At 35.1% G+C, this 13,084-nt stretch overlaps 1 protein-coding gene across 1 annotated transcript in view; it reads left to right on the top strand.

Annotated features, from left to right (window-relative positions):
• The window catches only part of LOC149807439 (uncharacterized), a 140,914-nt gene that overhangs the window by 9,909 nt on the left and 117,921 nt on the right, over positions 1 to 13,084 (top strand). The window contains exon 3 of the mRNA XM_089955844.1: positions 6,883 to 7,143. Within this exon, the coding sequence (XP_089811970.1) occupies positions 6,883 to 7,143 (261 nt within the window). The remainder of the gene's footprint in view (positions 1 to 6,882; positions 7,144 to 13,084) is intronic.

The raw sequence follows: 13,084 nt of genomic DNA, 5'->3' as shown, positions 1-13,084 counted from the left end.
AGCTAGTAATTATTTACCTTATGCCAACACTGCATAGTATTGGTTAATTTCTTCATTTTGATAGGCACTTGACTCTGACCCTGCATCCCAACAAGGCAACATTAATGTTCAAATATCAAAATGGGGTGGCAAGGGTCAGAGTAAACTTGGACTAAAAGGAAGGAAGAAAGAAAGAAATGCAAGAACAGTATGAAAGAACAAGTAACTAATATGGAAAGACAGAAAAAAGAAGACATGGGATCAGTTGTCTCTTTTGCATTTATTACCATTTTATGACACCACCTGAATGGAAATGTATGCAAGATTTTTGTGGGAAAACTTTGTGATAATTGTAACACCATTATTTATCGGACACCATGCATCTTAATTGTCTAGTTGTGCAACCGACTCAACTAAGACCTTTCACGTGTGATCCCTCACACTGTGCATAGCAGACCTGCCAAGCATTACAATTTGGCCATAAGTCTTACAAAAATGGTCCTTAAAATACGAACTTATGGAACAAAAGCAAAATCTACAGAAAGAAGATTCTTATGATAAAATCCGGATAAGTGGCACATCCGTGTTTGTTTTGAATCCGGATTTCATGTTAGATATAATGGAGTTAGTCAGAGAACCAGACTAACTTTAGAGTAGTATCTCAGATGCGTTAAGCTACACATATTTCTTCATGGGAAGCATCTGTATGATCAAACTGTTGATCATAGAATTTTTGTAAGCTTAGCACCCAGGAAGTGTTACATGTCGAAGATGAAAGGGAAAATAAGCCTCTTAAAAAGTGTTAATATTCAGTACAGAAGAATAAAAAGGAATGTTCAGATTCTTGTGAATAAAGGCAAGAATGGACACAATTATGTTTATTGGGTATCATGTATATTTGTGCATGTCTCGAGGTGGGAGTTATGGTTGCTGTTATCATTTGAAATGGAAAAAAAAATCCAAGAATTAATTCAGGTTAAGAGACAACAACAAGCCATTGCAAGAGGTAAATAAGGTTCAAGTGTACTTTGCACATTTTTCAATTGAACATTCAGCTGAAAATAATGCATACCATCACTGCATATTTTGAATACAGAACGTTTTTAAATACATGTCTTCTAACTTGACAAGAGCAGTACATGATATATTGTTACACCTTAGTGAAAACAGGTCCAACTTACAGGAAAAAAATCAACTACCTTACTGAGACAGTCTTGTTAGTGTTGGCAGGTCTGGCATAGATCACTCCAAGAAAATGATTGACACTAAAGTTACAGTCATTAATAACCCAAATGCTCTAGATTACTGACTCAAGAGTGAACACTACAAGTTGACTCTTTAAACTAAAAGCTGTAGATTGACTAACACTAGTTCATCACTTTTGAGATGAGCCCTTGAACTACTAGGGTAGTAAGGTCATTACGTGTTTTGTAGCCCAGAGCAAAATTTATATCATCCATGATATCAAATAGCTAATGATGATATTGGTGCACTAATAAACAAACTCTTGCACATTCACTTGTATGTTTTCATAACTGATTGACCATTAACCTTTCCTGAGAAAGTTATAATTTAGTGATTTCCGCAAGTCTTAAGTTGACGAGGAAAATATACCAACTTGTGTTATGAAACTTAAAAATCAATAGTAGTTTATGACTTAGCCAAAAGTCTTATGGAAATTACTTTTAAATAAGGAGTTGTTGAATAAAACACATATTATGGAAATGAGATTGTTTGCAGTAAAATTCAGATACTGGTTTATCAATGCTTGATTCCTGTATGGGTTTCATATTAGATTCAGTGGAATTGTTCAGGGAAGAAGACTAACTTTATTGGAGTACCTCAGACGCTTTAAACTGCACGTCATATATTGTGATGTAATGTCTGCCTCATCAAGCTATTGCTTATTTTTTAAAATGGCATCCAGCAAGTGTCATGTGGGGATGAATAGGAAAATAGAGCTCTTGAAATGTTTTATTAGTACAGGAGAATAAAAAAGAATATTCATATTATTGGGAAAAACACCAGGAAAGGCAACAATTACATTTATTGGACATCATGTGTTGATTCAGGTATGTCACATGGAGGGAGAGATGATTGCCATTGCCATAGACCTTGGGCTTGTATTGCAATTTACCTATCAGTCATACATGTACCATAAAAAAACTTAAAGGAAGGGCACATGTCTTTTCATGAACCACCTATTTAAGAAGCAATGCTGCTAATTCAAGCTCGACTTTGCATAAAATAATAAATTTGATACTGATGTTTAGCTCAAGCATTTAGCTTTGTATGCCTACTAAAAGTTTGACTTACTATCTTTTAGGAAAGGCAGACATAAAGGTCAACAGAAAATCAAGTTATCACTAGATGCAATACATTTTAATTCGACCAATGAGAGGGCTGTATTCCATTCAGTTCATTGCTCTTGCATATTAAGAAGGCGCAAACAGGTCATGGGAGAATGGTTTGGCATTCCTTAACATCATACTTTGTAGGACTACATCATTCTTAAATCACAACTCTACTTTTAAATGCATGTTTCCCATCTTGACATCTTGACAATAGCAATACATGATATTTTGTTATGTTTTAACAAAAACTGGTCCAACTTACAGAAAAAAATCAACTGCCAATTACTGGGAAGGTCTTGTGTGGGTTGGTGGGATTTTGTCCTGTAATTCAAGAAGTGATATAAGGTTAAGAATGTTTTCTGACAACAGCTTTATGAAAATACAAAAACACTAGTAAAGCAAATAATACATAACCAATACACACTTTCACTGTGACATCCTTGCACATTACATTCAGCCTAGTTCAAACTGGATCACACATACAGGTTGGATTCTAGATATGTTGAATGGTTCTGCAGACCACATTTATCGACACAGTTCTAAAATGGTTTTCAAAAAATATAGTTTCGTTAATCATACATGTGTTTACAAAAGTCTGCTTGCTTGTAAGATGAGGTGAGATGGCAGTGATCCGTAACGGAGAGCGCTTTAGACCACTCGGCCACTCAGGGCCCCTATAAAGGTTTTGTAATTAGAAAGTTATACACCAAAATAACTGTCAGTAAATGACTTTGATTTTTAAATGAAACAGATGTCACTGTAAACAACCAGACAGAGTGCATGATCACTGGCTTTTTTCTGGTGCTAGAAGAACCCATTTTCAGGAAAACCTTGAGATATTTACAATGCTTAATGTTGATAATTCCAAAATCATTTATAAAACGAAGTTATGGAGATGTAAGGAATTATTTGTCTAAGACTGTGCATTATATATTCTTTGTTGTCCGACAAAACATGGACTCATCCACATAAATATTAGGCTATGTCTGTACAGTCTGTATTTGGAATATATAGAAGATAATAGTGCTAGAACCCTCATATGTCGGTCACATTAGAAATTACAAATTGATGAATGAAATGAGCCTTGTGCATTTTTTCTGTCCATGAAGATTTTTTCTTTTACTCTTAAGAAGTGGGATATACAGTGAAATCAGCCGTAATAGTGTATTATACTGAGTATAGGGAAATCAGCTGTAACATTGGGGTATGCTGAGTACGTGTATGAGGAAATTAGTCATATTTTTTAAAAACATTTTCATCTTGGGACTGGATTTATTGCACTTGCACAAATTTTTTTTTGCGTAATATGCGTCCATCCCTCTTTTCTAAAATAATGATTTTCTATATGCATCAGAAATTGTGAATTAACTCGAGGTACTGTAGAATTGTTCCATTACATAAAGAAATTTTAAATTTCTAAGTTACAAAAGCTCATGAAATATTCGATTTTGTTGTAATTTAGCTTTATGATACAGCTGATGGATTGTTTAACTTTCGAAGATCAAGAATACATTATTTCAATTTAGATGAAAGTGGAATATTTTTAACCCCCTCCTGGGCCTCTGAACTACTCATAAATTTTTCAGTTGGGTGCATATATGCCAACAATTATGCTTGTGGCATAATCATTACACTTTTTCCACCAAATTAAGTTTTCAGCGAGACTGCATATGGATATCTTTTTTTCTATATTAATTAAACAATAATATAAAAATAAAGCAATAAAAAGTTCCTTTTGTCATTTTATTGTTATCTTTTTAATTCCACTCATATAAATTTGAGAATTAAAAAGGTGACTGCTGTGTTAGAATAGCATAAAAGTACTTTTCTTAATTGCTATTTATAGTAATTACTTTTAACCCATTTTCAAGAAAACAGAATGTAACTCTTCAAGCATGGACTTTGTCTAACATATTCATTTTATTGATAAGCTAGTCAGTTACTGAACCAGTCTATATTTGCAAAGAAAATGGTGCCATATGTTAAGTGAATTGCTTTTTTCAAACTTCAAAAAACATGTCGGATAAGAAAGAGTGACAAATCAACACCACTTTACAAACTTTAAAAGAATAATATGAAAGTAATGTAATACAGCACTCTGAGCAACTGACCATGATCGTTGCAGAATTCCAGGTTACGATCATTCAGCGAACGTTTCACATGTAGACTTGTTGAAGTGAGTGCTGATTATAAATAATTTTTCAGCATAATTTGCGCTTTTGTATTCTGGTTTTAATCCATATGGATTTTGCTCATTGTGACAAGAATTTTGACCAACTGCAGAACCGGGTTGGTTGTAAAAATCTATCTTTTTCATACATGCTGTAATTCTGGCATGTAATACTTTATATAGATTCCACTTTTACACCAAAATTGCATTTTTTGCCACTTACAATAGCAATAATTATGCTTATACCTCTTGCAGGGTTGGCATGTATGTGAGTGTTAGAATTAAAACTATTACACCCCTTATATTTGTTGAAAAATAAATTATGGAGGAAAATGAAAGAATATCCTTCCCTAACCTCTTATAGATTTTGTTTACTGATAAGTTTGAAAATGTGGGAAATAATTTTATTAAATAAAATGAGCCTAATTAAATGTAATATTGTAAAGTTAAGTCTGACTGACATTATGACGATTTTTTTGAATTACATGTAATTAGGGACAGGGGTTGAGCCCAGTAGTCTCGAATCTTGGTGAGCACGACACTCACGTTATTCAGGACATTCACACATACCCATCATTCAAAGGTAGTTTCAGTACTGTGAAGGTTGAACAAGAAGGGAGGGTCTTATCTTTCATTGTTGGAAATTATTTTGGACGCTAGAGGCACCACTTTAGATGTAGATGAACTCCTGTTTTCAGATACTAAAGTAAGTTTAGTTAGTTAGTTTTGCCTGTCACCCCTGCTACGATATAGACCACCCAAAAAAGATCACCAGGGGCTTCTGTCCTGTGCCATCCCTTCAAGCTGACTCCAGGTGTGACCCATCTTAGTGATGTCTGCCTCAGGGTTGCGTTGTCAGGTGTATGGCTTCCGCGGGGTCGCAGCTTTCACCACATAGCATCATAAATCTTCCAAAAGAAGACTCTTCCTCCCTCAAGCTTTCAGTTTCTGGTTTTTCTTCTGTTGGCGTTTTTGTAGCAAGTTGGGTTTTACAGAGTCAGGTTGCTAGCCCCATGCACAACCCTCCTCCTTTTACAACCGGGCTTGGAACTGGAAATTGTGGAGTTTAAAGTAAGTTTGGTGCTTCAGTTAGTTTTGATTTTTGGGGTTCAATTTAGGATTCAGTGATGCGGGGCTAATGATCCCATGAAATTTTCAAAAGTGTCAAGGACTGAGTTTGATAGATCAGCATTTCATATGGTGTTTATTGTCTGTTTTGTAAAGAAAAAATTAAGCTTAATTTCACAATACATGAACTGAAATTACACCCACATTATATTTTCTTTCTTCATTTGAGTAAATCATTGCATGGTTTCGTCTGCACTTGTCCCTTGTTGAAAAATTGCCTGATCTCATCCGCAGTCCTCCTTTAATTATCCCAAGATGGATCTGTGTATGAAACTTTGTTTGGGAAAAATCATAGACAATCAAATTAACTCAAGTTCACCATTTTCTTGCATTTCACAATAGTCTAATGTTTCTCATGGATTACCCATGAAAAGATTTATCTCCACATTTTATACCTAACATGCTTTACTTTGTACAGTGATGTGTTATCTTATTTACATAGTTCAAATCTATTCTACAACTTTGAAAACATACTTACCATGGTCATAGCAGGACATCATGCATATATGGGGACTGTTTTCCACTCAAAAATTTGTCTAGAGTTTTCATTAGATTTCTGTAATGGATTGGGTGAAAAGAGTGAAACATGGCCAGATAATTTTAGTTGTATAAATCTATTATCACTTTTTTTATATGCTGATAACATTTTCAGTGATTTGTAATTTGATTTCACTGGTTTTGATCATGTGGTTCAAGATACAGGCAGATTTTTAATGCAGGTAAAATTTAGATATGTTAGCTTGTGGAAAGTTTATGTTAGGATTATTATCAATTTAGATGATACTGTTATTATTATTAGTATTGTTATTATTCATAGCCCTCCCTGTTTCTAACTGTTGACCCTAACTCTTTTATCCCCATGATAAGAAAAAAAAATACAATAAAATGCGTATAATGTTTAAAAACAGACCTGACTACCCTAAGTTTCAGCGCAGTAGGAACCGCACATATTTGGGGAACGGGGCCATATTGGGCACAAAAAAATGTGTTTTTCCAATCAGCCGACCATTCCTGTTTTTTGTTGGTGACCCTAAGACTATTTTCCCCTGGGCCCAGGGTTTAAATTTAGAATTTAAAAAAAATAATGTTAAATTGATTTGTTCATCTAAATGAGTCAGTTTTTTGCTCAGTACTTCAAGCACTTTGTTTTTTCTACTAATCCTTACTATCTATCCATCTATCTATCTATCTATCTATCTATCTATCTATCTATCTATCTATCTATCAACTAATCATCCATTCTCTGCACAGGTATCCCAATAGAAATTCTGAAAATGGATGACAGATCTATCCAACTTTTTGAAGAGGCGTTGAAAGCTGGAAAGGAGAATGTGTACAACATAAGGGTCATGGTTGTCGGACACGTTGGTGTAGGCAAGACGACCTTGATCAAGCGTCTTATTGGAGAGGAGGTTGACATTTCTGAGAGACAAAGTACTGAGGGTGTAGATGTCCATGTCAATTGCTGTGATGTTTCTTTATCATCTCTTAAATGGATACAAAGGAAAAAAGGTGTGTGACTTTTAATTGTAAAATATATAGATCTGTGTTTTCATACAGATCATAAAGTGATGCATATCATGTTATAGGGTTCGTTCAATCTAGGATGCTCCTTGCATTAGTGGCACATTTTTCATCAATGTCGCAGGAATGATGTGAAATAAAAATGCCATAACCTGTACAGAGTACATGGTTATTGTGAGTTTGTAATGTCGCCCTCTTAGTAAGGAGGGTGGTTAATTGGGTTTGGCTGGCGTTATCTAGCAGATGACCTCCCTCGATATTATAGCCCGGCAGGAATGAAAGAAGAATGGAATTTCAACCGAGAACTGAGCGAGAATACTGGGAAGAAATAAAACAACATGAACCCCCTTTTTGACAAGAAAATAACAAATTTAATCAGAACAAATTAATAACGGCAATTTTCCAAGTCAAGTTAGATTATATCAATAGAATTTAACAGGTGTGTCTAATTTGGATTTATTTCATCATCATAACGAGAGGTGAAAAGAGCAGAATGTCCATGACCAATTTGCGTCATCTTCCTGTCTGACTATATATCAGCGTCTCCTAGTTCATCCTTCCTAAGCTCTATGCTTTGCCCCTTTATGGACTTCCTGGTCCTTTTATTCTGATCTCGTCCTTGTTTCTTTCCCCATACTTCTGTCTCCAGACTGTCTCGTTTTTCTCTCATAAAGCTGTTCCTTAGTTGTTCTCTTTTAGAACTTGTGCGTCCTAGCACTAAACATGTCTTTCTTTTTACACGACGACCACCTGGTCCCTTCCTTGTTTCATGAGGAAAGCACTAATCTCTTTATGCCTCCTCAGAGTCAAGACTAAGATTCCTCTTCTAGGAAATTTTCAGACTAAAGAATTTCGACTAAGGTCGTCACTTTAAAGTCTGACTGCTCTGAAGTGTATGTCCTAATTTATTCTGCCCAATGGTAGGCAGAGGTCCCTAATTTTTCCCAAAGAAATAATTCCTTTCATCAGGTGTAGACAGCTTGGAATCTGTGAACATCAGTGCGTGACAATTTCCCTTTGAAAATATGATAAGTAGACAGGTTCCTACCAAGCGGTTAGGTTTGGTAGCTCAAATGTTTTTTTTCTTCTAAGGGCCGTGTTAAGATACCCCGGTCAATTTCACTGGGTTGCAATGCTGTCCCTTTGAAGTTTACACTGACATGGGGAAGATGAATGAAGAAAGGTCGAAGTGACCCTCACAAAGACTTTTCTGGCTTAAATGCGATCAAATTTAATGCTCAATGCATTCAACTTTAAAATTTTCTGTAATTCAAAATTCGACACTTCACAGAGTTCTTCATCAAGTACTTTCACTAAACTTTGTGGATACCTTGCATTTTAGACATAGAAGACACGTTTTCATTTTGGGTCAGAGGGCAAGATCACAGTCACTAAAGGGAAAAGGTGTTCATGTTCTGTATCACATGCCTTGGTTAAACTGTGTAGATCAAATGCATGCGAGACAAGACACATACTGTTATTAGGTTTCAAAGGTCACTATGAGAGTTACTTGAAGAAAAAAGCAGATTCCACTGAATAATGTAGGCCTTGTACCACAAACCCTGTTCAGGCTTTGTGAATTGCATGTATTTGAGCCAGTAAATGCATGTCAGTTTTGGACTTTACTATTCAAAACTAAATGTCATTGTGACTGAAAAGATGGTTTGTACAAATAGTTATATGTGTGCTACCTTGAACAGATCTTGTGGATGGCATTCATTTAAGACAAAAAATATGCTTATTTCTTTGGATTGAAAAAGTCTAGTTTCAAACCAATGTAAAAGAGGTTCATGCAGTTGACTAATAGTAATACTATTTGGGAGGCATATAATGTAGTGTTTACAGCTAGTTTGTTACCTCAGATTCTCTGATTCCACCTCCTGTGCTGAAAATTTCTTCTCTGTACTATGATGTTAGGCATCTTAATCATCTTACATTTGTTTTTACATCTATAAAGGAAAATGAGATGTTGCAGAGCTGTCATGTGTTTCTAAGTGTCAGGAGTGAGATCATTTCTAGGGTACTGTAACTCCCAGGTGGTGGATCTGGAGTGAAGCCTCTGTGTGTGTGCATGTGTGCGAGTGTGTTTACTGCTGAGATTCAGAAAACACTGAAATCATTAGGCTGTACTACTCCTGTCATTTAATTAGCATCTGTGATTGCAAATGTATAAGTTAAAACAGTTCTTCTAATTTCCATTATCTGTTTCCAAATGCAAGAGAACATTTTTAGGTAGTTTTGCAAATATCCTGATGTTGATTACCCAAGAGGAACTATGAAATCTGGTATCAACTGTTTAATAGCTTCCCATCTCTAGAATGGTGATATATATTTTTTGTGAAACAGTTGATTTTATGCTGTTGTTTTTAACTACTTTTGGTAACTTTCCAAGGAGCCCTTAGATGATTTTATGGGAATTGTTTCAGGTGCCCCTGCCTATTATTTCATCATTTGCTATAAATGTTACATGATTCCTACAGGAATTCAATTTTTAATTTTAATGTTGAGTTAGACTTTCACCTCAATGCTAAATTATTCTTAAATCTTCTAATATTTTTATTCAAGATAAGAATGCCAATGGATTACATAGTTCTCAGTAGGATATAAGTCCAAGTTTGGAAGGTTTGGTCACATTTCTTTATTACAGGGATCGTCCTGGGCTTCGCCAATGTCGCAAATTGCGATTTTTTTTCCTTATTGGCGACAAAAATATCCCATCTGGCGATTTTTTTTGGCGACAGACTTTTTGGTTATTTAATTTGTACATACACTCATGGATTTGGACTGGATAAATTAAAAGGGAGAATGAAAGATGCATAACACATGTGGGAATATCTATAGATGTCATGGTAAAATAACTTTCTGATAAAAAGTCTTTCACAAGAGCTACAAGCCCGTTCTGTTTCATGCTTTTATAATTTTATTTAATAATGTGGTTACCTGCTGCTCAGTCATGATCATTATCAAGACTTGCTGTTAGTCATGAATCAAATGCTTGCAATTTATAGAATATTTCATTGATATTGTTTGATAAGCTCTCTAAAAGAAAAAACAGAATGGAGAGAATGTTGGCGTATCTCTATGCAACTTTCATTTACAGTGACTGAAATGTCTTAATATATTGTATTAGAGATACATCATGCTGTCTAATGGTGGTGATGGAACATTTAATATGGCAGTCATGACAGACATATTGAAAATCTAATGTATGGTCATATTCATATGTGGTTTCCATTTAATCATATCTCTTTGGTACAAAATGAAAATGATGCCACTCTTGCATCCAGAACGGCTGCCACAGTAATTGATTTCAGATTTTTATTTAAAGAAGAAAAATATATTAAGTTTAAAAACTCAACAGTTAACCATTTACCCATGCAAGCGTCTTTGAACGCTTCTACTCCATTCGTATGGAAGCGCCTTTTGATGCCTCTACTCCATTCACATGGAAGCGCCTTTTGATGCCTGCTGTAAACATCAGCCATTTCAAGCTGGTTTTCCTTGTGCCACCTTCGGGGAAAACCCCTATTAAATGCTACATTCATTTCTGCGACAATTACGTCAGATCACGTGGCCACTGTCTATGCTCTGGTCGATATCTGCTATTTAAAGTAACTGGGTCGTAATCTCCACCCTCCAAATTAGCGGTCGCAGATTTCATTCAGTACTTGCTATGAAAGATTCAATAACTTAGGTAAAGGCTCTGATATTGATGTAGACAACAATTAGGTTTTATAAATTATCGAATTCAGATGACCTAGTGATGTAGACGCAGACGAAAAACTTGTAAATTTCGAGTATGAGAAATGGCAGCTACAGTTGGTCACGTGGCCTTATTGACATGACAGTGAATGAGTTCTCTCAAGATTTTAAAGCAGAACAAAAATTCTAATTTGAAAAATAATTACTCAGCTATAACAATCGGACTTTGCTCTTAAATATTTCCACACATAGTAGATGTGTACCAAAAATGTAAAATGGTAAAATTGCTGTTAAACGTAACATACACCACATTGCTTAACAGTTAAATGGCAGGCCTATGCATATGGTGTCGGATAGGTAACAGGTGTTCTATTTATAGCATGCTGCACTTTGTAACTATGCTCTGTGAGGTAAAGGGTTAAAATAAGAAATGGTCTTATTGTGAATTTCAGGAAAAGTCTTTTCAGTCAGTAGAAGTCTTGTTATGTAAATGCTGCTATGTCTGTTGGACTTCCAGTGTACTTTTCTCTTCATTTTTCACATATATATATATATATATATATATATATATATATCCATCCTGCATTTGTCCTGTATGCACCCTTTGGCTTTTAGTCACCCTCTGTTGCATGCTAACCTGCTTTGTAACACAGCTTCATGGTGAGTGGTATCTGTATTATCATCATATAAGCCATTAGCCAGGTGACCTAATAACAAAGGTTCCTGGGGGTTCAGGTTAGGAGAAGAGTTTTAAACTAGTTGCTTCATACTCCTCTTGTAAGCAGTTGTTTTCGTTATTGGAGACTTTTGTGTTTGAACCGACCATTAAAGTTCTACTGAGTTTTAATTGGATTCAGTGTCAAAGATCTCATTGAGGTTGATTTCCTTGTCTATACCAGACATTTTAGTGGTATATATAGATTATTTTTTAGCTACATTCTGCTTCAACCTATTTTCTGCATTTATTATTGTATCCTTAAGCACTGCAATTTGATGTTTTATGCTTAAACACTTTTAATTACCTGTCTTTTTAGCCTTGGCATTAATACACATTTTCCAAGAGCTGTTTAAAGTGGCTAAAATAACCTCATTTGAAAAAAAAAATGGCAGAATTGACCCTAATAAAAATAGATCTCACTTCTATCATGTCCACCCATCTGTAAAGGTATTTAGACTACACAGTGATGGTAAATCATGCTTTGGAGAAAATATTCATGTAAAAGAGTCCTTGTTGACCATATTACTAATTGTGTAAAATGTCTTGATACTAATAGTATATAGATGATACTTTCTTTGTTGATCACACATTTCAATTATGTAATTTCTCATCTTTGAGCCCATCTTCGCTAGCCAAGCGACATCTATTGGGTTTCATTTGTTGCATCCATTAGCATGTAATGCCAACTAGCCAACAGATTGGTGCATTGTAGATCAGGCAAAAACAGTGGTGGTAATCGACCTCGAAAGTATGACTATGTACAAGAGCGAAGCCATTACAGGTGTATTTGAGTGAAAGATATTTGTGCAAACATGGACCGGCACTGGACAATTGCTTTTTTATCAGTCCATTCAAGTTATGTGCTCTCCTTGTCTCGATCACCTATGAACAGCGTTAATATTTGAACAACTTAATTTTCATTGAATGCAGCGGCAAGCCACCACATCCAATGAAATTCACAAACATGAAGCACAGAAATATCTGATCGGTATGCCTCAGTGTAGATATGGTAATCGGAATCTTCACTAGTGAAGATGCTTTGAGCCTAAATGGTTACATTGAACTTTATAAAATACTCTTCTCCAGAGTCATTTCAAAACTGTGCTATATTGCCACAGGATTCGATCCTGAGTCTTCTTTTGTTTATAATGTATATCACCTTCCATTTTATATAAATAATACAGATAAATATGCTGATGACAATGTATTCAAGGGGAAATACAATTACAAAAATAGAACATCAAAACAACATCAAGTAATGAAGAAAAACATGAAAAATACTGGCATGTTATTGGGTAGAAGACTAAGGTAACAAAAGCTTAATTAAGGTCTCTCAAAATCTTTCCACTGATTATGATAAGAATATTTATTAAATGCACTGAAATCACACAAAGTATTAAGTGTATATGTGGATGAATTCTTGAACTGAGCTAAAAAAAGTCCTAATTTGTGATGTTTATTCCAAACTGGTTTCAGCAGCTGCTTTATTGAGAAGATTTAACAGGTGTC

Source organism: Sinohyriopsis cumingii, chromosome 1 (genome assembly GCF_028554795.1).
Source record: "Sinohyriopsis cumingii isolate HCF-2022 chromosome 1, ASM2855479v2, whole genome shotgun sequence".
Taxonomy (NCBI): Eukaryota; Metazoa; Mollusca; class Bivalvia; order Unionida; family Unionidae; genus Sinohyriopsis; species Sinohyriopsis cumingii.
This window is presented reverse-complemented; position numbering and strand designations above follow the sequence as displayed.